This window comes from Ovis canadensis, chromosome 6 (genome assembly GCF_042477335.2).
Source record: "Ovis canadensis isolate MfBH-ARS-UI-01 breed Bighorn chromosome 6, ARS-UI_OviCan_v2, whole genome shotgun sequence".
NCBI lineage: Eukaryota > Metazoa > Chordata > Mammalia > Artiodactyla > Bovidae > Ovis > Ovis canadensis.
In genome coordinates, this window is record NC_091250.1 from 109,620,776 (window position 1) to 109,641,245 (window position 20,470).

The following is a 20,470-nucleotide window of genomic DNA, read 5'->3' on the forward strand; positions in this document are numbered from 1 at the left end:
TTAAACTCTCACGACTCTGTTTCCACAACCACTTACAAAATATGGGAATCTTTGCTGCTAAGAGCTCCAAATCCTCTTTTTCTGTTTTGCAAATAAGATCATTTATACCATTTTTCTAGATTCAGCATACAGACACCAAGAGGTAAAGGAGGGAGTGGGATGAATGGGGACATTGCGATCGACATACATATACTATTGATACTCGGTTTAAAATAGATAACCTGATGAGAGCCTACTGTGTAGCTCAGGGAACTCTACTCATGCTCTATGGGGAGATAAATGGGAAGAAAATATAAAAAAGAAGGGACATATGTATATGTACAGCCGATTCACTTTGCTATACTATAGAAATTATCAGAACATTCTAAAGCAACTATTTGTGTCTGACTTTTTGTGACCCTGTGGACTGTAGCATGCAAGATTCCTCTGTGAATGGGATTTCCCAGGCAAGAATACTAGAGCCGGTTGCCAGTTCCTTCTCCAGGAGATCTTCCCAGACCAGGGATCGAGTCCACAGCCCTTGCATTGGCAGGTGGATTCTTTACCACTGAGCCACCTGGGAAGCCAAAGCAACTATACTCCAATAAAAATTAACTGTAGAAAAAGAGCCCCAGTGCATTTCCAAGCCACACACCACACAGCCTTCACTTCTGATCCTAAAAAAGAAGTGAAGTAAATAAAGAAGAAACTTGCCTAGGCTGTTCACCAGGGTTAGTTTCTTTCTATAATTTTGATCACTTCATTGAAAAAGAAAATTAGGGAATTTAGAGAGGGATCAGAAGAGATAAACAAAAATGATGACCATTTTTAAAGATAAATTGTCGATAAAAATGAGAGTAACCAGGGCATCTCAGGTGGCTCGGTGGTAAAGAATCTGCCTGCTAATGCAGGAGACACAGGAGGTGCGGGTTCGATCCCTAGGTCAGGAAGATCCCCTGGAGGAGGAAATGGCAACCTATTCCCGTATTCTTTCCTGGAAAATCCCATGGACAGAGGAGCCTGGCTGGCTACAGTCCATGGAATCATGAAGAGCAGGACACGACAGAGCACGAATGCAGGAAACCAGGGTTATTCAGCCTGAAAATAATATTCCTGTGAATTTGATGCTCAGCCTTGATGCAGACACTGTAAGAAGCACCTTACTTGTTCTATTTTTTCATTTGGTCCTGATACCAGCCTTATGGGGTCAGTGGGACAACTACTTTAGAAGAGAAACGGGGGGAGGAAATTAAGGCTGTAACTTGCCTGGTACCAAGTAGCCGGCGCCAAGTAGAGTCCAGTGGGAACCTGAGTCAGCCAGACTCCAGTATCCGTGCTATTCACCAAGGAGCTGTTCTAAAATGGTCCCTGAAGGGGAAAACACACAGAATTACAGTGTTGCAGGGTTGAGACAACCTAAGTTTAAGAAAGCATCCTTGTCCGAGGGGAATGATCTTGGAATCCCTTTATACAGACACCTTTTACAAAGGATTAGAATCTAATCCCTCTGGAATGGTTTAATTGTGGTCCCATGTGAGAGGGCTGGATTGACTTCTAGAGGCCCAGGTAGCCTTGTGACTTTATGCTAATTCACACAGTACTGTGAGGTATCACACATAGAGCTCTCTACTAACATTTAGGATGAAATCCTGAGCCCTCTCTGCTCAAGGTAGATTGTTGTGCTCAATATAGTAGTGAGGGGGATGTGGGAGAAAGAGGTAAATTGAGTTGCCTAAGATTCCACTGGGAGACTGAGCGCAGCCACCAATTGTTTCCAAGCTCACTTGAGTTTAAGTGTGTTGACTGATGTGTTTCCTGTCATTCATCCGGTATCTCTGACAACCTTTCCGCCTTCCCACAATCTGTAACTTTTTCGATTCTGCCGAAGCTTTGTCTCTGAACTCGGGCCTGGGAGCCCTGTGAGATTGCTTTGGGTGCTCCTTCTCACACACCCACAAAACACCCTCTCCTCTATAAGGAACATTTTAAAAGGTTGGAGCTCTTGAGTGTGTGCCATTTAGAGTTGATTTTACAGACTTTTTCATCTCAAGTGCTTTGATGTAAAGAAGCAAAAAACAACTGCTTCCTGGAACTCTCTGCCTTTCTCTGAGACTGCAGCATAGAGTAATTAGAATATTACCACAGTTAATGAAAGTGAGAGGCAGATGCATTAGAGGGAGAAGCAATTTACTTAGAGCCTGAATATTGTCAGGAGTTGTGATAAAAGTTTCTGCTCTGAGCTACCTGGCAAACCCAGGAATTATCTATTGGAGGATGAGGCAGATTTACTCAGGATATTTGACTAAGATCCAAGTCTGTGATAGAAGGATGTAAACTGTATAATTAACAAGGAGTGACCAAAGAGAAAACTGTTTTTTATTAGCTGGAGGACAGTCTGTTTTTTACATTGGAAAAGACGCTGATGCTGGGAAAGATGGAAGGCAGGAGGAGGAGGGGACAACAGAGGATGAGTTGGTGATGGACAGGGAAGCCTGGTGTGCTGCAGCCCATAGTGTTGCAAAGAGTCAGACACGACTAAGCAACTGAACTGAACTGAGTCTGTTTTTATTCATTCATTCTACAAATGTTTTTTGAGTGTCCCCTGGGTGCCAGGTATTGTCTAAGCTCTTGTCAATGAGTCAGGTGAAGTTCCTGCTCTCATGGAATTTATATTGAGAGAAACAGAAAATAAAAAATAGTAGGCGCAACAATGAAGTCCACCGTATAACCCTGGTTGGTACTATGAAACCCACAGCAAGGTATGGGGAAGACAGTGGGGGTGCTCTGAGATAGACTTCAAAACAGACGCACTTTGGTGAGATGAGGATGGAGACTTGAATATATTTGTCCTGCATTTTTGGCTTACAGAAACGAACTTGGGTACTTTACCAGCTAGACCTTTGACTTTACACTTCTTTCACACATAGCCTCCATGTTTGCAGCGTGGCTGGAATTTCTCGTTCAAAATAAAATGTTACCAATTTTTGAAGATAGTTTGGAGGCATTTTTTAGTAGTCCACTAAAATTTTACGTGTCTATTAAATATTAGGGACCTCCCTCATGGCACTAGTGATAAAGAATCTGCCTGCCAGTGCAGGAGACATGAGATGCAGATTCCATTCCTGAGTCCTTCCTGAAGATCCCCTGGAGAGGGATATGGCAACCCACTCTAGTATTCTTGCCTGGAAAATCCCATGGACAAGGAGCCTGGTGGGCTACAGTCCATGGGGTTGCACAGAGTCAGACGTGCCTGAGTGACTGAGAACAGTTAAATATTAATTGAGTATTAGGTACAGAAAGGGTTTTAGTGATTTTATCCACAGTTCATCTCACCTGTTTAACTGATTGTTCCCTAGCACTGACAGATACTGATTTCCCTGGTGGCTCAGATGGTAAAGCGTCTGCCTACAATGCGGGATTTCTAAAACAAGCAAAACCCCCAAGAAAGACCTGTCAGTGCCTTTGCACAAATAAAACAACTTCATAAAACCCCAGCCTTCTAAAACAAAATCAAAGGCCCATCCCTTACTTTCTTGTTCATCTTTCTCACTAACTTTCCATACCTCTGGGAACTGGTATGAGTCTAGATGAGTTCTCGAGAGTACAGCTGGGTAGGGACTATTCTGTTCCCCAACTCCAGGGGCAGCATTCTCACGGTAATTTATGTGATTGGTGCCTCCTGACTTCATTTAGTGTCTGTGAAGCCTGTGTGGCTGAACATGGCAGCTCAGGGTGGATGGATGGAAGGAAGGAAGGACCTGAGGCTTTTGTTACTAGGAGGCCTTGGCTCTCTCCTGTAGGTGTTCCTAAGGTCAGGTCAGATTGCTCAGCTCAGTTTCAGATTCTCCTTCACTCTTGTTAAGGAGTTACTCGTTTTTCTTTAAGGGATTCAACTATTTTGAAGATTCGGGTTTTGTTGAGGTCTTTGTAGAGGAGAACTTCTCATAGGAATCTCTTGGCAATCTTGTTAAAATGTGGACTCAGATTCAGTAGGTCTGGGGTGGGGTCTGAGCTTGCATGTTTATAAAATGTTTCAGGGGAGGCTGATGCTTCTGGTCCACAGACCATAGTTTGAATAAGCAAAGCCTCTGATTAAAGAGTTGTGCAAACTCAGTCACGTCCAACTCTTTGCAACACCATGGACTGTATAGCCTGCCAGGCTCCTGTGTCCATGGAATTCTCTAGGCAAGAATACTGGAGTGGGCTGTCCTTCCCTTTTCCAGGGGACCTTTCCAACCCAGAGATCGATCCCAAGTCTCCTGCATTGCAGGCAGATTCTTCATCATCCAACTAATTAAAGAAGAATATCACTTTATCATATCACTGGTGTACTTTTTTTCTAATGATAGCAATTTTTTAAAATGGCAATTTTTATTTCATTTCATTGCATGCCTTTTGCATATTACTGAAACTTTAAAAAAAGTATAGTAAACCAGAAAGAAAAACACCAACACAGTATACTAACACATATATATGGAATTTAGAAAGATGGTAACGATAACCCTGTATGTGAGACAGCAAAAGAGACGCAGATGTACAGAACAGAATTTTTGACTCTGTAGGAGAGGGAGAGACAGGATGATTTGGGAGAATGGCACTGAAACATGTATAATATCATATAAAAAACGAATCACCAGTCTAGGTTCGATGCAGGATACAGGATGCTTGGGGCTGGTGCACTGGGATAACCCAGAGGGATGGTATGGGGAGGGAGGTGGGAGAGGGGTTCAGGAGTGGGAACTTATGTACACCCGTGGCAGATTCATGTTGATGTATGGCAAAACCAATACAGTATTGTAAAGTAAAAAAAAAAAGTATAGACCAAAAATGTTAAAAATATCTAAGTTACCAAAATTTAGCAAATGAAGACTTGGGATTAAAAAAATCTGAAAATTTTGAAAGCCACCATCAAATTATTTTAAAGGAAAAGATTTATTGTCAAAATCAGTCCAAGAAGACATGGAAAGCATGAATAAATCAAAAGTCATACATAAAATTAAAAAGGTTAACAAAGAACTTCCTCTAAAAGAATGCTAGAGTTAATGTGTGTTATTCAAACCATCAAAAAACAATATAAAGAAATCTTATAATAATATAAAATCCTAGAGCATAGAAAAAGGTTGACTATTTTGGAGTACACTATTTTTTCGTCCAGCATAGCACTAATGCTAATGTTACAACATAATACAGAGAAAAACTACAAATTTTAGATAAAATATTTAAAAGTTATCAAATTGAATTCAGAACTATATATCAAATTGAATTTAGGTTATTTTAAGAATTTATAGATTAGCTTATATTGATATATCTATTAGGTTATTTATCATATCAAAACATCAAAGGAGAAAAAATATGATCACTTTTATTTGCTGAAAATCTGTCTACCTAGGTTCATGATCTATTCTTCATATAAGGAAAAACCTTAATTAGGAGTAATTAGGAGGACTATATTAAATAATACAGAATTAAGAAATAAAAATATTTAGCATATAAAAAATGAAATGTTTAGTATGCCCACATATTACCTGAGATATTCTAAAATATTTTTCACTGTTCAAATTTAACTAGATGTCCTTTATTTTATCTATGATTTCTACCTGTAACCCTTCTATTCTCAGATCACCTCTTTTAATCTTTTGGCATAGATTCCTACAGTTATTTACAATACAAACATACATGTATCACTTTATAGTTTATGAAATTCCTTACAACCAAGAATTTGATTGGAAATCCTGTAAATTTATATTTACTCCCATTTTATAGATGAAGAAACTGAGGTTTAGAAGGAACCAACTGAAGAATAATTTAGCATTGGGAAGATCCTGGGCTCTAATGGAGGACATGGTTACCTAGGGAATATTCCCTTCTTTCCAAGCCTAGATCCCTTGTTCTTCTTTTCATCCTAGAGCTTTACAATTTAATTTCAGGCCAGGCCACCTCTCTTAATGATCCCATCCAATCACTAAGTCAACAGCTTGGTTGTGGTGGAGCAATGGGGTATGAACTTGGTTGGGGTGATTAACTCAGCCATGTAATTGGCCCAATTCTGTGGCAAATTGGGCTTCTCTTGTGGCTCAGCTGGTAAAGAATCTGCCTGCAATGCAGGAGACCTAGGTTGGGGAGATCCCCTGGAGAAGGGAAAGGCTACCCACTCTAGTATTCTGGCCTGGAGAATTCCATGGACTGTATAGTCCATAGGATCGCAGAGTCAGACACGACTGAGTGACTCACTTTCTGTGGCAAATTAAGCATGGATTTTTAAAAAATTACTGTGTAGTTTAGTGAGAGGGCTTAAGATAATATAATTTTGAGGAAATTACTAGCTTTGTTTTTAAAATGAACTCCATAGTGCAACAATGAGTTTTACTTATATATCTTCTCATGTATAATGTCTGTAGAAACGTTGTTCTTCAAAAGAGATTGCAGACATAACAAACATCCCAGTGCCCCCTCCCATCCCCCATCATGCATTAGAAGTAGAATTATCATAGAGCTTTGGTCAGGGAGACATCCGGGAAATTTTAGTAACTGAACTTTTCCAAGCCTTCTTTGTCAGTCTTGGAGATAGTATTGCCTCCTTAGGCAGAACTTACACCTGCATGGGGCAAAACTGCACAAAATCAATACAGATTTGGCATCAACTTTTTCCAGTTTTATTGAAATGTAGTGACATATAACATTATATTCAATTAAGGTGTACAACATAATAATTTAATATATGTTTATGTTGCCATGCGATCACCACAATAAGTTTAGTTTGACATCTTTCACCTCTCAGAGTTGTAATTTTTTGTCCTGTGATGAAAACTATAATTTACTGTCTTAGTAACTTTCAAATATGCATATAGTATTGTTAACTATAGGGCTTCCCAGGCGGTTCAGTGGTAAAGAATCTGCCTGCCCATGCAGGAGCTGAAGGAGACGTGGTTTCGATCCCTGGGTCGGGAAGATCCCCTGGAGGAGGAAATGGCAACCCACTCCAGTATTTTTGCTCAGTTCATCGAAGAGTCGGACACGGCTGAGCGCGCACAGGCAGAGCAATTGTTAACTCTAGCACCACACTGTACATTGGATGCCCCAGACTTGTTTATCTCATAACTGAAGTTTGTACCTTTTGAGCACCTTCTCTTGTTTCCCCTCCTCACACGCCTCCCCACCCCCTAGGATGCCCCAGTCTGTTGTCTGAACCATACCCTTCAGCCCAGGTCCAGTCCTCTGCTGTCTCTCAAACTTTGGTGACTGTCCAAGCTACTCTCTATGTTCTGAGTGGCATCCAGTAATGGAGGGTGTGCCTGCCCCGTCTCTGCCCTAATGCAAAGGACCTTAAAGAAAGAAAGAAATTGAAGTCGCTCAGTCGTGCCTGACTCTTTGCGACCCCATGGATAGTAGCCTGCACCAAGCTCCTCCGTCCATGGGATTTTCAAGGCAAGAGTACTGGTGTGGGTTGCCATTTCCTTCTCCAGGGAATCTTCCCAACCCAGGGATTGAACCCAGGTCTCTCACACTGTAGACAGACGCTTTACCATCTGAGCCACCAGGACCTTAGTCAACATCTGAATGCTGGAAGATTGGAGCCAAACCCTCTTTCAGCAACTTCTAAAATGTCCGAGTGGATCTCTTTTAGAGACTGTCTGGGAGGTGGTTGTTTCTGGGGGTGGGGCGGGGAGGGTAGAGTCACTGGTGAACAACTATCCCTCTGTTTGCTACGGTTCCACAGAGCCCATGAACTTGAACCCTGCTAATCATCAGAGTCAGGCCACCAATGGCCATGTTCTCTGGGCCATAGTCAAAAAACCAGGGCCCTAGACCTGCACACAGGTTCTTTCCAGGGAGACACGAGTGACCTGGAGCTGGGCGGAGGGCGAACATGAACACACTGTCCTCCCGCCTCCCAAGTCTCCGGAGAGGATGGCGGGCATTCAGCCTCTATATGGGGGTTAAAGTAGAAGCCTGACGCTCAGGCTGCAGCTTGACATGTATAGACATGTCTCTTTCCGGAAAAGACTAGGAGATGGATGTTTCTGAGGGATGCCTTCACACGGAGCCCTGGGGGCACAAGTACCGTGGATCCTAGCGAGCCTGTGAAGAACTGCCTTTTTGGATGCTCTGATCTCACAGGTCTTCTGTATTGAAACCCTGTTGGCTTTTGCAGCTAGAGGTTGGAGGACCATTTCTCAGGTGGAAGCCTTAAAGTTGGGTAGTGGATGTTAGGTTCAAGCCCTTCAATCCTCAGGGAGAAGCTGGGTGTCTGTGAGTTCCCCCTTGTTTATTATATCAATATGTTGCTGCCCCAGGGGTAGGATTTATGGCAGGAGTGTGCGTCTCGGCATACCTACTATTTTTTTTTTCCTCATTCATTTAATGTGTAGGAGGTGTTCAGCTAGTTTCTGAACTTCTTTCAGAGGGAATTGGCCCATGTGTAACTGTAGATTAGCATGACCACTGGAAGGAGTGAATTCAGGAGCCTCCTACAGAATGCCAATTTCTTTTTTAAATGAGAAATGCACTGATGATTTTGGTTAATTAAATAACTTGCTTTAGATGAGTGAGAAGGAGTAAAGCATATTGTGGTATTTTATCTATTTAGTTGTTCCTAAGATTCACCAAAGGCCTTAAGGCACAGAGCTTTAATTAAAGAAATGAATGCACAAGGAGTCAGCCTGTTCTGCTTAAGAGTGTGTTGCTATTTATGAAGCTGGGATTCCCTTGAATTAATTGAATGAAATGCGTGGCATTTATGTTAAGCAACACTTTAATGTGGTCCCTGGAGTGCTGACATAAGTTGTACAAATGCGTGTCTTTTGGAGACGTTCGGTCTTCTTCTCTTTCTCCTTCTTGCTTTTATAGCAGGGGTGTGCTAGGTTTGGGGGATAGAAAGATGAAGAAAAATATAGACCATGCCTAAAGGAAAGAGTGATCAACTAGGGGAGACTGACACAGAACAAGTAACTAAAAAAATGTGATACATGTTGTAATGGCAATCGGCAGAAGATATAGAAAGAACACAGCAAAGGAGACTGTTGAGGGGAGAGGGTATGATGAAAAATTTGCAGAGGGAAAGCTACATCATTAGGCTGTTGAGGATTAATGGGAATTTACTGGGGAAGAAGGTAAGAAAGGACATTCTTTGCCTGGAAACAGCAAAGGTAAAGGCATGGTGTGTTTGGAGAAGGACTGCATTTGGTTTTCCTGCAGGGTAAAGTCCGAATGGTGGTTTGTAGGGTGTGATCCTGGAAATGTGGGGTTGGGTCATGTCATGAAAGGCTGTGTGTGCTGTGTTTAGGAGTTGACACTTGGTTTTTGAGAACCATAAAAAGATTTTCAATAGGGAAATAGTTTGGTCAGTTTCATTTTATAGGGACCTCCCTGGAAGTGGTATCACAGGTAAATGAGGAGACACTAAGTGGGGCTTGTTAGGAAGCTGCCACACTGACCCATATCAGGAGTGACACTGAAGGTCTACATTAAGGGTCGTGGGGATGATTAAACTGGGATAGATTTGATGCAGATTGAAGACATAGAAATCAATGTATCACATCTGGATTATGGTGAGGTAAAGTAGAAGTCCAGCTTTCTCATTGTGAGTGTCTTTGTGAATGGTGGCATAAAGGCAAGCCAGGAAATACAGGAAGTCCCCTACAAATGAACCATCAAGATTCAAGTTGCAACCTGCAAAAGATACGAACGTGTGTTTGCATGTCCAGTCACATAGGTCAGTTCATGTGTCTGGCGTACATTGTCACATGTGTGCATCCTCTACAGGTGGTTGTGCTCTTCTGTACTTTGTGTAGAGTACAAAGTACCGCATTGTACAAAGTACAGCAGCTCAGTCTCTTTATTTCAAGCCCAGGATGTCCAGGAAGCAAGAATTAAAGCAGCAGTGAGGTAGTTGGTACTTTTCCAGGCAGGGTACTGCAAGATTAAAGAGGTTTTCATTTTTTTGCACTTTTAAGTGTATCATTTATGTGAAAAATATTATAAACCTATTACAGTACAGTACTCTATAATTGTGTTAGTTGCATACCTAGGCTAATTTCTTGGACTTAGGAACAAATTGGACTGATTAATGAATGCACTTTTAGAACTGAACTTGTTGGTATGAGGGGGGTGCTACTGTACAAAAAAGACCAGGTAGGGGGTAGGATGTGGGGATCGTGAGTACAGTTTGGATGGAATGAATGTGATGTGATCATTTACATTAAGTAGGTAAGGGTTAAGCTTGGATACTTAATGGATAATGGAAAATGGGGAATGAAGAATATGTGGTAGCAATGAAACACCAAGTAGAGACATCCCCTAGACAGTTAGATTTATGTGATTAGAGTTCAGGGTTAAAGTCAGAGCTGTACACATAAATTTGGGACTCACCAGCCTGAGGCTGAAAAGAAAAGATCAAAGAGAAGGGAGACCTAGCGGTGTGCTGCCAGAATTTCCATCCATCTACCCCACCCACTCACCTTCCTAGTTCCCCTTCCATTCAGTCAGCAGAAACTTATATCCTGAGAACTTGTGACATGCCAGGGACAGAGATTATGACAGGTACTGTGTGAATCACAGAAATGGATAAGATGTAAATTTTACTCTTAAAGGATTCGCAGGGGATTGGGGAGGTAGGTTAAATCACGTTTTACCATCTGATCCAGCAATTCTACTTCTGGGTATATGCCCAAAATAATTGAAAGTGGGATCTCATAGAGGTATTTGTATATGCTTTTTCATAATAGCATAATTCACACTAGCTTAAAAGTGGAAGCAATTCAGTGTGCGTTGATGAATGAATGGATTACTGAAATGTGGTAAATATGCATACATACGGTGAAATATAATTCAGCCTGAAAAAGGAAGAAAATTCTGACACATGTTCCCATGTTGATGAACCTTAATGACATTATACTAAGTGAAGTAAACCATTCATGAAAATGAGGTAAATAAATAGCAATGTGCCTTTTGTTCTCTAAAAAGAAAACAGAAAGAAAGAAGGAAAAGAAGAATGAGGGAGAGGGAAAGAGTAATTTTATTTGACTTCACTCATTTCAACTTTCATCCCTCATCATGGTGTTCCTTCTGCATATCCTTGAGGATTTTGATATTTATATCATAATTCAAGAGACATCCACCTCAAAAATTGTTTTGACATGAAAAGCCAGGAAATTTTATATGATATGAAAACATTTATGCTGGCCTACTTCATATATTACTTAAAAGGAAAAAAGAAGTAGTAGTGTCCTTTGTCTGAAATTTAAACAGAATATAGAATGAATGAAAAATTGGTATGTTTTCATTGTTTTAGGTAAAACTTTTATTGGTGTCAGGTTGACTGGAATTTACAACCATCTGAGGACACTTTTTTTTTTTTTTTAAGTTTCACTTGCTTTATTTTTTTTTTTTAAGTTTAGTTTTTTATTTTTTAAATTTTAAAATCTTTAATTCTTACATGCATTCCCAAACATGAACCCCCCTCCCACCTCCCTCCCCATAACAACTTTCTGGGTCATCCCCATGCACCAGCCCCAAGCATGCTGCATCCTGCGTCAGACATAGACTGGTGATTCAATTCACATGATAGTATACATGTTAGAATGTCATTCTCCCAAATCATCCCACCCTCTCCCTCTCCCTCTGAGTACAAAAGTCCGTTATACACATCTGTGTCTCTTTCCCTGTCTTGCATACAGGGTCGTCATTGCCATCTTCCTAAATTCCATATATATGTGTTAGTATACTGTATTGGTGTTTTTCTTTCTGGCTTACTTCACTCTGTTGCCAAAACTTTTAGTGCTTAAGCAGCTCCGTTATGCTTTTTCAGAAATATACTCAGCCATCAACTGGAAAACCACTCTCTAAAAAATGTAGTGGAAAAATTACTCACAGAACTTATTCTCAAATCTCTTCCATATATATGCCCTGTAATGGAGTTAGTCTTCCTTGAAGGATCTTAGACTTCAAACTGGAACTTCTGCTACGGAATCATCTTCCATTAAATGATAGACCCTCATAAAAGTTACTGAAAAGGTGTAGACATTTCCAAAAGCAGCACAGAATTGAAGTTTCATGAACTTGTTTTAAAGACACAGATGCCTATAGTTACAGAAATAGAGTATTACAGAGGACAAAATACTTGGAAAGGATGGTCATCCAGCCTATCGTTTTCCCTCAGTGGCACAGGGTGACTCACTAGGTCATTATCTATTTGGTTCTTAAACATTTCCAATGAAGGCAGTTTTGAAGTCTGCCATGGGGATGTCCAGTGAGGCTTATTTCCAAAAGCAAGTGGGAGCCAAAGGATTTTCTCCTGAAATTCGTAGCCCATCAACGAATTTGTCTTCATTGCTATTTTTGTTGTTGTTGTTCAGTCACTAAGTTGTGTCTGACTCTTCGTGACCCCATGGATTGAAGCACACCAGGCTTCCCTGTCCTTCACTATCTCCCAAAGTTTGCTCAAACTCATGTCGATTGAGTAGGTGATGCCATCCAACCATCTCATGCTTTGTCGACCCCTTCTCTTGCTGCCCTCAATCTTTCCCAGCATCAGGGTCATTTCTAATGAGTCAGCTCTTCACATCAGGTGGCCAAAGTATTGGAGCTTCAGCTTTAGCATCAGTCCTTCCAATAAATATTCAGGACTGATTTCCTTTAGGATGGACTGGTTGGATCTCCCTGCTACCTAAGGGACTCTCAGGAGTCTTCTCCAGCACCACAGTTCGAAAGCATCAGTTCTTTGGTGCTCAGCCTTCTTTATGGTTGCTTTCCTGTTTTATATAATTCAGTAACAATCTTTATTTACATCGAGCCAGTTTATCTCATTGATTTTTGTGACCAAATGAAATGAAATAAATTGTCTGCTCATAATGCTTTAATTCACCTCCTCCCAGTTTTCAATTCAACAATGATATGCTTTGATTTCCTATTTATTAAGGAAGTAGAACAGGAGAAGCTGGGGATATTTGCAATCTTGTAAGGTCTGATATGAACATATTGGTATTATCATAAATAAATTTAGGTATGTAGAAGTTTGTTGCTTCCCCAATCATCCTAGAGGGCTTTGTGTTGACAATACAAGTTAGTTGTTTTTTGAAATACTGCCATCTGACTTTCTATCACATGTCATTTCATTTGTGTTAAACATGTCTTAAATAATGAGCTGATATGTACCTCTCTTTTATAGTCATATTTGCTTGCTTGTTCTATTTTGTTTTTTAAAGAGGAAATATTTTGTCAGTGATTCTGAAAATACTTGGGAAAAATTACTGTGACTTGTGCTATTAGAGTAGTTAGCAAGGCAATCTAAAAAAAATAATGAAATAATTTTAAAACTTGGAGCTCTGGCTCTGTTTTTCATAGAGCAATAAATACTGTTGAATAGACATAAAGCTCTGCAGTGTAGTTAGGGATAATAATCAAAATATTTATCAACCAATAAATAGGGTATGGGCTTCCCTGGTGGCTCAGACAGTAAAGAATCCACTTGCAATGTAGGAGACTTGGGTTCGATCCGTAGGTTGGGAAGATCCCCTGGAAGAGGGCATGGTAACCCATTCCAGTATTCTTTCCTGGAGAATCCTCATGGACAGAGAAGTCTGGTGGGCAACAGAGTCTCTGGGCCCACAAAGAGTCAGACATTACTGAGCAGATATGCACAGCACACACAAGGTAGGGTGTGGGGCTTCCTAGGGGGCTCAGTGGTAAAGAACCCACCTGCCAATGCAGGAGATATAAGAGATGATGGTTCAATCCCTGGGTTGGGAAGATCCCCTAGAAGAAGTCATGGCAACCCACTCCAGTATTCTTGCCTAGAGAGTCTGATGAACAGAGGAACCTGATGAGCTACTGTCCATTGGGTTGCAGAGTTTGACAGGACTGAAGTGACTTACCATGCATGCATGCAAGGTTGGGTGTACTGCCCAATCCAAACAGGTATGGCCTTAGCTCAGGTACAGGTGTTAAACCTTTAGGTGCTCAGTTATGGATGAGATACTAGGGTAGAGCACCAGAAGGTTTAGGACAGCAGTCATCTACAGCCATATATCATGAGTTTAATACTCCTACAAACCAGTCCTGCTGGACAAGAACATCCTACCTTACAGCAGCCCAATCTGTACATCAGGGATTGAAATTTACATTTTTATTGGGGATTGGTGGAAATGGAGACCTCAGTGGTAGAAAATCCCATACGCTTCTTCCAAGCTGCTCATCTCTTGAGTCTTCAGGAGGTTTGACTGGGGGGTCAGAGGAGGCAAAGAGGAGACTGAGGGTGGTGTCCCTGCAGTCAGTGGATCTTGTCGCTGAAATGCCTGGGTCCTCCCACTCATTGTCTTACTCACCTCTGTTTCCCCAACACCTCAACCTACTTGCGGCTCAGTAACAAAAGATGAATGAGTGATTGAGAGTGATTGGCTGGCTGTTTCAAATTGTGGGCTTTATTATTATTCAGCTATGATGAGGCCAGCATATCAGGAGATGATTGTTTTGGGAAAGAACCCTTACTCCCAGTTCCCAAGAGGAAGGGCACGTCACCTCATGCAGGGGCCACAGAGGGAAGCACCAGGGTGGGACAGGAGGCAGGAGGAGTGAGGGAAAAAGGTGTGCAAAAGCTGATGTAGTGGTTTCTGTGGGAAGAAATGACCTAGGCATGGTAAATAATCCACATGGTGTCCCCAACACCCCATGTGTTATGTATAGTTTATAGTCTCATTTTTATACATGAGGAAGTGGGAGCCTTGAGAAATTGCATAACTTAGTCAAGGTCACAGAGAATTGTAATATGATGCTCTTATTCTCTCTGTTATATTCCATTTTCCATTTGTTTTATTCCGGTTATTTGCTTGTGTGTCTGTTGATGCAGCTACTTTGAGCAGTTTAAAATGTTGGACAGTCCTTCTTACCTATATGTGTCCAGTCTCCATCAGAGCGTGGGCAGCATAGAAACCTTTGTTTAATCAATCAGTAAGGCCTCCATCACCTTCCTTTTAATTTGAGCAGCCTAATCAGCAGCCCATTGATGGTACAGGAGCTGTCCTGATGGAAGGAGAGCTTTTTTATGGCTTTCTGTTCTTTGTCTGACATCCTCTGAGACTGGGAACATGGGAATAAAGAAATGAATGACTCCGCAAATGGTTATTTCTATTTTTTGTGTCACTTACCCCTTTCTTAATCTGAGTTCCCTGATGGCTCAGTTGGTAAGGAATCTGCTTACAATATAGGAGACCAAGGTTCAATCCCTGGGTCAGGAAGATCCCTTGTAGAAGGGAATGGCAACCCACTCCAGTATTCTTGCCTGGAGAATCCCATGGACAGAGGAGCCTGGCGGGCTACAGTCCATGGGGTAGCACAGAGTCGGACACGACTGAATGACTAACACTTTAATCTGGGTTCCACAGATGCTTGCTTTGTAGGATACAGCCTGAAAGAAGTATGTGAGATGTCTGCTCTGTCCTTGGGAAAGTTAAGGGAATGTATAGAACTTATGCCAATGGAATATTTCAGGAAAGTGAACAGGGAAGGCAGAGGTACTGTCCTTGTCAGATGGCAGCTCTCCTGATTATCTCCTCTGCCTTTTCTCCCTTCCAGCTTGCCACCCATCCTGTTCTGCATGTGCAGGGACAAGCCCACACAACTGCACAGCCTGTTGGCCTTCCCACGTGCTGTTGGATGGGCAGTGCCTCTCCCAGTGCCCAGATGGGTACTTCAACCAGGAAGGCAGTTGTACAGGTGAGTGTGTAACTGGCTTGGGTGTATGCCCATCGCACCCTATGCCCATATGTTGTCTTCATACAACCTGGCTCTGCCATTAGCAACCGTGTCATACCAAGGGACTAGACTTGGGCTGTGAGTCCTTCTGAGTGAGGAAAACAAGTGAAATTCTGTTCATCCAATAGGAAATATGGATGACGTGAAAAATGAAAATCAGCTTGACCCTGTGCATATAGTGATGGATGGTGGGGCCCATCAAGGAGATGAGCTGCTGCAGGCTCTCATGCATTTGTGGGAGAGCAGGCATTGGCCTTACCTCTGCAGTCCTCAGCCCCTCTTCCCCCGCTGCAGCCTAATAGAGCAAAAAGGGAAAGGGTATTTATTTTCTTCCTTGACACATCGGCCCAATATGTTTTTAAGAGCACCTGTATATTTCAGTGACAGAGATTTTAAGAATTACTACTTCAGATTAGTGAAGGGTTTTATTGGAATTGACAAAATACTAAAATTTAAGCACCTTATTGTAGCTCTGTGTTTTCTTGTTGCTAAAGAAAAAAAGAAAAGACAAACACATTCTATCATGATTATGGTTTTATTTCTAAAAATAGACTGCTGAGGCCGACTGATAGGGAAAAAGCCCATCGTTTTAACATTGTTTGATTTTTGTTTCTGGCATTGGAAAACACATAGTAAATGTGCAAAATATTTTTGAAATAAATTAAAACTTGTCAGATTCATCAAGCCTCAAACTCCAAAGAGGAAATTTAATGTGAATACAAATTTAGATGATTGAAGATCAATATCATTTTTCTGGAATTTTCTTGTACAAGTAGCTTTTTAATCTCTGTAGGCCCCTGATGGGTTGTTTCACTTGAAACACTCTATTAAGCTCAGTGGGGAGCATTCTTGGTTTCTTTGTCACTGGGGTTGTCCTTGAAAACTGTGGTCTTTCCTTCTGTGTCCTCACCCTGGCCCAGTTGGTTTCATCTGTGGAAAATTGTTTAGGGGAAGTCTGAGTATCTGTAACTCTTCTCTGCCCATGCCCCTGCCTGCCTGAGACCAGCAGATGGAAGGTACTTTTATAGGGAAGAATAAAAAAAGTCTGGCTACAGGCTGAATCTGTTTCTTTTACTTTCTGTTGCTTTCCTAAACCGAAAGGATACTATCTGTACGTAACGCCCTACCTCAGGGAACCTGGCCCCTCTGCCTGAATGTGAAACCAAAGTGCTGTTGTCCAGAGAGACATTCTGACCCTGTTCACCTACGTATGGCTGCAAGAAAGAGGAAACTAACACAGCCCCTCCCTGAGGCTGACCATTCCAGGCGGTATTTGCAAGATTAATGGCCTCTGTACTTTACTTCCTCACCTCCTCCTCCTCTGTAAAATAACCTGGCATCCAGACCCTGATAAGATGGTTATTTTGAGACACTAGTCTGCCATCTTCTTGATCTGCTGGCTTTCCAAGTAAGGTTGTTATTCCTTGCCTCAACACCTCGTCTACTGATTTATTAGTCTGTCGTGGGGCGAGCGAGCAGAGGGGACTTGGACTCAGTAACAGTACCACAAGCAGCAGGGCTCCAGGGTCACTAGAAACATCCTGGCAGGGATATTTCTGGGCAATAGAGATCAACCTGAGAGTGCTAGTGTCTTTCGGATGGATATTTACAAGGTTAAGAGCCTTAAGAATGTAGAACTGGTGATAGTTAATGCTAGCCTTCTCATCAGTTTGCTTGCTTGCCTTTTTTTTTCCTCTATAACTTCTTATCTTCTCTTGGCCTTCTGCCAGACAAAGTTGACTTTACTGGAAATCTGTGCCTTTCCTTCTCACCAGTTCTGCACCAGAAGGGAATTCTTTGTCATTAGTTCCAACAAGCACTACCCAGCTCTGGTCCTTTACCTCCCCTCCTCTTGGAATCAGACAGGTTTAGACTTCCTCATCCTTGGCAGAGAAACCCTTCAATCTTCTTCCACGCACACTTGCTCCTGCTGCCCATCTTGGCAGCATAAGAGCAGTTGCAGCTGCAACTTTCTTTTATTCTTTGCCATCCTTATCTTTATTGCCTGCACCTACTGGGACTCACTGCTCTTTTTCACTGTAGTACCTCTCAGTAATTTGGTGGTTTTTCCAGGGAAAACGTAGCTTGGACAGTTTTGTCTAAGGAATTGAACTTCAAACATGGTTCACGATAACCGCTAGAAAGAGGCCTTTTTCGGCTCTTTGTATTTTAATTAAGTGTTGCTGCTAAAACAGGCATTCAAGTTGTGGCCTGGAGGGAGAGCAGGGTTGGCATCTGACTCTGTGAGAAGTTTTCACTTCCCCTGCTGTGGATAGTTCCACCTGTGCCTGCTGGGGATTTCTGCAAAGCAAAATGTCTCCCTCTTCTCCATCTAGCTCTTTGAATTTTAGAGAGGGAGAGTCTTACCACTTGTTTTTCTGTTTTTTTTTTTTTTACTTTGATCTGAACTTCCTGATTTATATAGACGGGAATGGTCATACTGAGCAACCAATTCCTCTCATTTTATTTTCTAAAAAATTTTAAAATATTTATTTACTTATTTAGCTACACTGGGTCTTAGTTGAGGCGTGCAAGATCTTCAACCTTCCTCTCGGCATGTGAGATCTTCTTAGTTACAGCATGTGAACTCTTAGTTGTGGCATTCGGGATCTAGTTCCCTGACTGGGGATTAAACCTGGGCCCCCTACATTGGGAGCTTAGCTATTGGACCACCAGGGAAGTCCCAGTTTCTCTCATTTTAATGTTTCTAGATTCCATGTTCTGTTCATGGGCAATGTTTTTGCTGACCCTAGAAATGCTGTCTTTTGGTTAATGCCAAAGGGTGTGCCAACCTTGCTCAGGAGTCTTTTTCAAAAGATGTTTAGCATTTGAAGTCTGTTCTTAGGGTAATTGGTGGAGTACGCTAAATACTTCGTGTGTGTACATGCTGAGCTGCTAACTGCAATCCCGATTCTTGTTTTTTCTTCCAGAGTGCCACCCCACCTGCAGGCAGTGCCACGGCCCTTTGGAGTCCAACTGCATCTCTTGCCACCCTCACATTCCTCTGACTGCTGGGAGCTGCAGGGCCAGCTGTAAAGAGGAGCAGTTCCTCAACCTCGTGGGCTACTGTGCTGGTGAGTGAGTCCCCTTCACAGGCTCAGAAATCCCTAGCCAAAGGCTGAGGCTCTTCATGCCAGGCCCCAGAAGGCTCTTGCATTTGTCCTTTGTCATCAGATTAAGAGCTCTCTCTTCGGAGATGTTTGTCTCATGTCCAAAAATTCACTTCACTGCTTTCTATCTGACATTTAGTAAATATCTGTGGATTCAAGTGGAATCTTCTAATGATACTCTTGCAGTTCCTGAAAAAATCTTCCATTCAGTTCAGTTCAGTTCAGTCGCTCAGTCACGTCTGACTGTTTGCGACCCCATGAATCGCAGCACGCCAGGCCTCCCTGTCCATCACCAACTCCCGGAGTTCACTCAGACTCATGTCCATCGAGTCCGTGATGCCATCCAGCCATCTTATCCTCTGTCGTCCCCTTCTCCTCCTGCCCCCAATCCCTCCCAGCATCAAAGCCTTTTCCAATGAGTCAACTCTTTGCATGAGGTGGCAAAAGTACTGGAGTTTCAGCTTTAGCATCATTCCTTCCAAAGAAATCCCAGGGCTGATCTTCAGAATGGACTGGTTGGATCTCCTTGCAGTCCAAGGGACTCTCAAGAGTCTTCTCCAACACCACAGGTCAAAAGCATCAATTCTTCGGTGCTCAGCCTTCTTCACAGTCCAACTCTCACATCCATACATGACTACTGTAAAAACCATAGCCTTGACTAGACGGACCTTAGTCGGCAAAGTAATGTCTCTGCTTTTGAATATACTATCTAGTTTGGTCATAACTTTTCTTCCAAGGAGTAAGCGTCTTTTAATTTCATGGCTGCAGTCACCATCTGCAGTGATTCTGGAGCCCCAAAAAAATAAAGGCTGACACTGTTTTCACTGTTTCCCCATCTATATCCCATGAAGTGATGGGACCAGATGCCATGATCTTCGTTTTCTGAATGCTGAGCTTTAAGCCAACTTTTTCACTCTCCTCTTTCACTTTCATCAAGAGGCTTTTTAGCTCCTCTTCACTTTCTGCGGTAAGGGTGGTGTCATCTGCATATCTGAGGTTATTGATATTTCTCCTGGCAATCTTGATTCCAGCTTCTGTTTCTTCCAGTCCAACGTTTCTCATGATGTACTCTGCATAGAAGTTAAATAAGCAGGGTGACAATATACAGCCTTGACATACTCCTTTTCCTATTGGGAACCAGTCTGATGTTCCATGTCCAGTTCTAACTGTTGCTTCCTGACCTGCATACAGATTTCTTAAGAGGCAGGTCAGGTGGCCTGGTATTCCCATCTCTCTCAGAATTTTCCACAGTTTATTGTGATCCACACATTCAAAGGCTTTGGCATAGTCAATAAAGCAGAAATAGATATTTTCCTGGAACTCTCTTGTTTTTTCCATGATCCAGCGGATGTTGGCAATTTGATCTCTGGTTCCTCTGCCTTTTCTAAAACCAGCTTGAACATCAGCAAGTTCACGGTTCACATATTGCTGAAGCCTGGCTTGGAGAATTTTGAGCATTACTTTACTAGCATGTGACATGAGTGCAATTGTGCAGTAGTTTGAGCATTCTTTGGCATTGCCTTTCTTTGGGATTGGAATGAAAACGGACCTTTTCCAGTCCTGTGGCCACTGCTGAGTTTTCCAAATTTGTTGGCATATTGAGTGCAGCACTTTCACAGCATCATCTTTCAGGA

The 20,470-nt window shown here is 42.0% G+C and overlaps 1 protein-coding gene across 2 annotated transcripts in view; it reads left to right on the forward strand.

Annotated features, from left to right (window-relative positions):
* Positions 1–20,470, forward strand: part of FRAS1 (Fraser extracellular matrix complex subunit 1) — a 516,652-nt gene that overhangs the window by 287,561 nt on the left and 208,621 nt on the right. For both annotated transcript variants that reach the window (XM_069594438.1, XM_069594439.1), the window contains exons 19-20: positions 15,547–15,687; positions 18,657–18,800. In XM_069594438.1, coding sequence (XP_069450539.1) covers positions 15,547–15,687; positions 18,657–18,800 — 285 coding nt within the window. The remainder of the gene's footprint in view (positions 1–15,546; positions 15,688–18,656; positions 18,801–20,470) is intronic.